Consider the following 1253-nt stretch of genomic DNA (forward strand, 5'->3'; position numbering starts at 1 on the left):
AAATCTTGTGGCTACTTGTGTGTCCATGTATGGTGTTGATAGGTGGGGGAGGAGAACGCTTTTCCTTGTAGGTGGAGTGCAGATGATAATAAGCCAGGTACCTTCTATTTTTTTAATTTTCAATATCAACTTCATTTTGAAAATTTAAGCTTATTAATTGGTAGTGAAATGATATATATATATTATAAGCTCAAAATATTTGTTTAGTGTAAAATTAATTAATAAGCTATAATTTTGTTACATTGACTATTGACTGTGTTGTACAATATTTTATTTGATGTGAGCAGATTGTAGTTGCAGCTGCAATTTGGGCGAAATTTGGAACTGATGGTAGTCCGGGTGATTTACCACAGTGGTATGCCATTCTAGTTGTGTTCTTTTTATGCATTTATATAGCTGGTTTTGCTTGGTCATGGGGTCCACTTGGATGGTTGGTGCCGAGTGAGATATTCCCATCGGAGATTCGCTCAGCTGGTCAAAGTGTCACGGTGTCGTGCAATATGTTTTTCACATTCGTTGTGGCACAATGTTTCTTGACCATGCTCTGCCATATGAAGTTTGGATTGTTCATATTCTTTGCTGCCTTTGTTGTGGCTATGACAATCTTTGTATACTTCATGCTGCCAGAAACTAAAGGAATTTCTATTGATGAGATGGGCAGTGTTTGGAGATCTCACTCTTATTGGTCTAGATTTGTAGAACATAATGATGATAATGATGTTGAGATGGACCAGCAAATACCACCAGTTCATACTCATTAGTCTAGATTTTAGTTTATTTTATTTTGTTAAGAAATTAGTTTTCTTTTTATTTTCTACTGTTGTACAAAAATGACACTATGATCAAGTTTTATATATTTTTAATGTCAAATTTATTTTGTATCATTGGGTTATTGTTGAATTAGTTATAATGTTTTTGAAGCAAATTATATGTGATTATAAACATAGACAAAAAGAAAGTAAAGAAAATAAAAATTAAAAACACAAATTTGCATCCAATATATATCCACATGCAATATTTATTCCCACAAACACCATAATATTTTATATTAAAAACTTATGCAAAACACAATTACATAAAACGCAACAACAACAACAAAAAAGACTGGGCAAAAACAAGACTGCAAAACAACAAGCAATGCAACTATCTATCCATTACTTGTATGTCCTTTTATTCACGTGCTTTGATGCTAGAAAAATTAAGGTAAAGTGGGATTGGGTGGTAGTCTGGTAGAGAAATGGCATAGACTCAAC

General features: G+C 32.8%; 1 protein-coding gene across 1 annotated transcript; it reads left to right on the plus strand.

The window, feature by feature from the left end:
• Positions 1–6: 6 nt before the first annotated feature.
• On the plus strand, positions 7–878 carry LOC101494065 (sugar transport protein 1-like). The gene is made up of 2 exons (XM_004517094.4): positions 7–97; positions 288–878. The coding sequence occupies exons 1-2, from the start codon at positions 26–28 to the stop codon at positions 759–761; spliced, it is 546 nt and encodes a 181-aa protein (XP_004517151.2). The 5' UTR covers positions 7–25; the 3' UTR covers positions 762–878.
• Positions 879–1253: the final 375 nt, after the last annotated feature.

Source organism: Cicer arietinum, unplaced genomic scaffold, assembly GCF_000331145.2.
Source record: "Cicer arietinum cultivar CDC Frontier isolate Library 1 unplaced genomic scaffold, Cicar.CDCFrontier_v2.0 Ca_scaffold_5261_v2.0, whole genome shotgun sequence".
NCBI lineage: Eukaryota > Viridiplantae > Streptophyta > Magnoliopsida > Fabales > Fabaceae > Cicer > Cicer arietinum.

Excerpts from the sequence above, each read along its gene's own strand:
- LOC101494065 (XM_004517094.4), top strand. The coding sequence starts at position 26 with ATGTATGGTGTTGATAGGTGGGGGAGGAGAACGCTTTTCCTTGTAGGT. Across the intron at positions 98-287 it reads TGCAGATGATAATAAGCCAG|ATTGTAGTTGCAGCTGCAAT; the intron begins GTACCTTCTATT and ends TGATGTGAGCAG.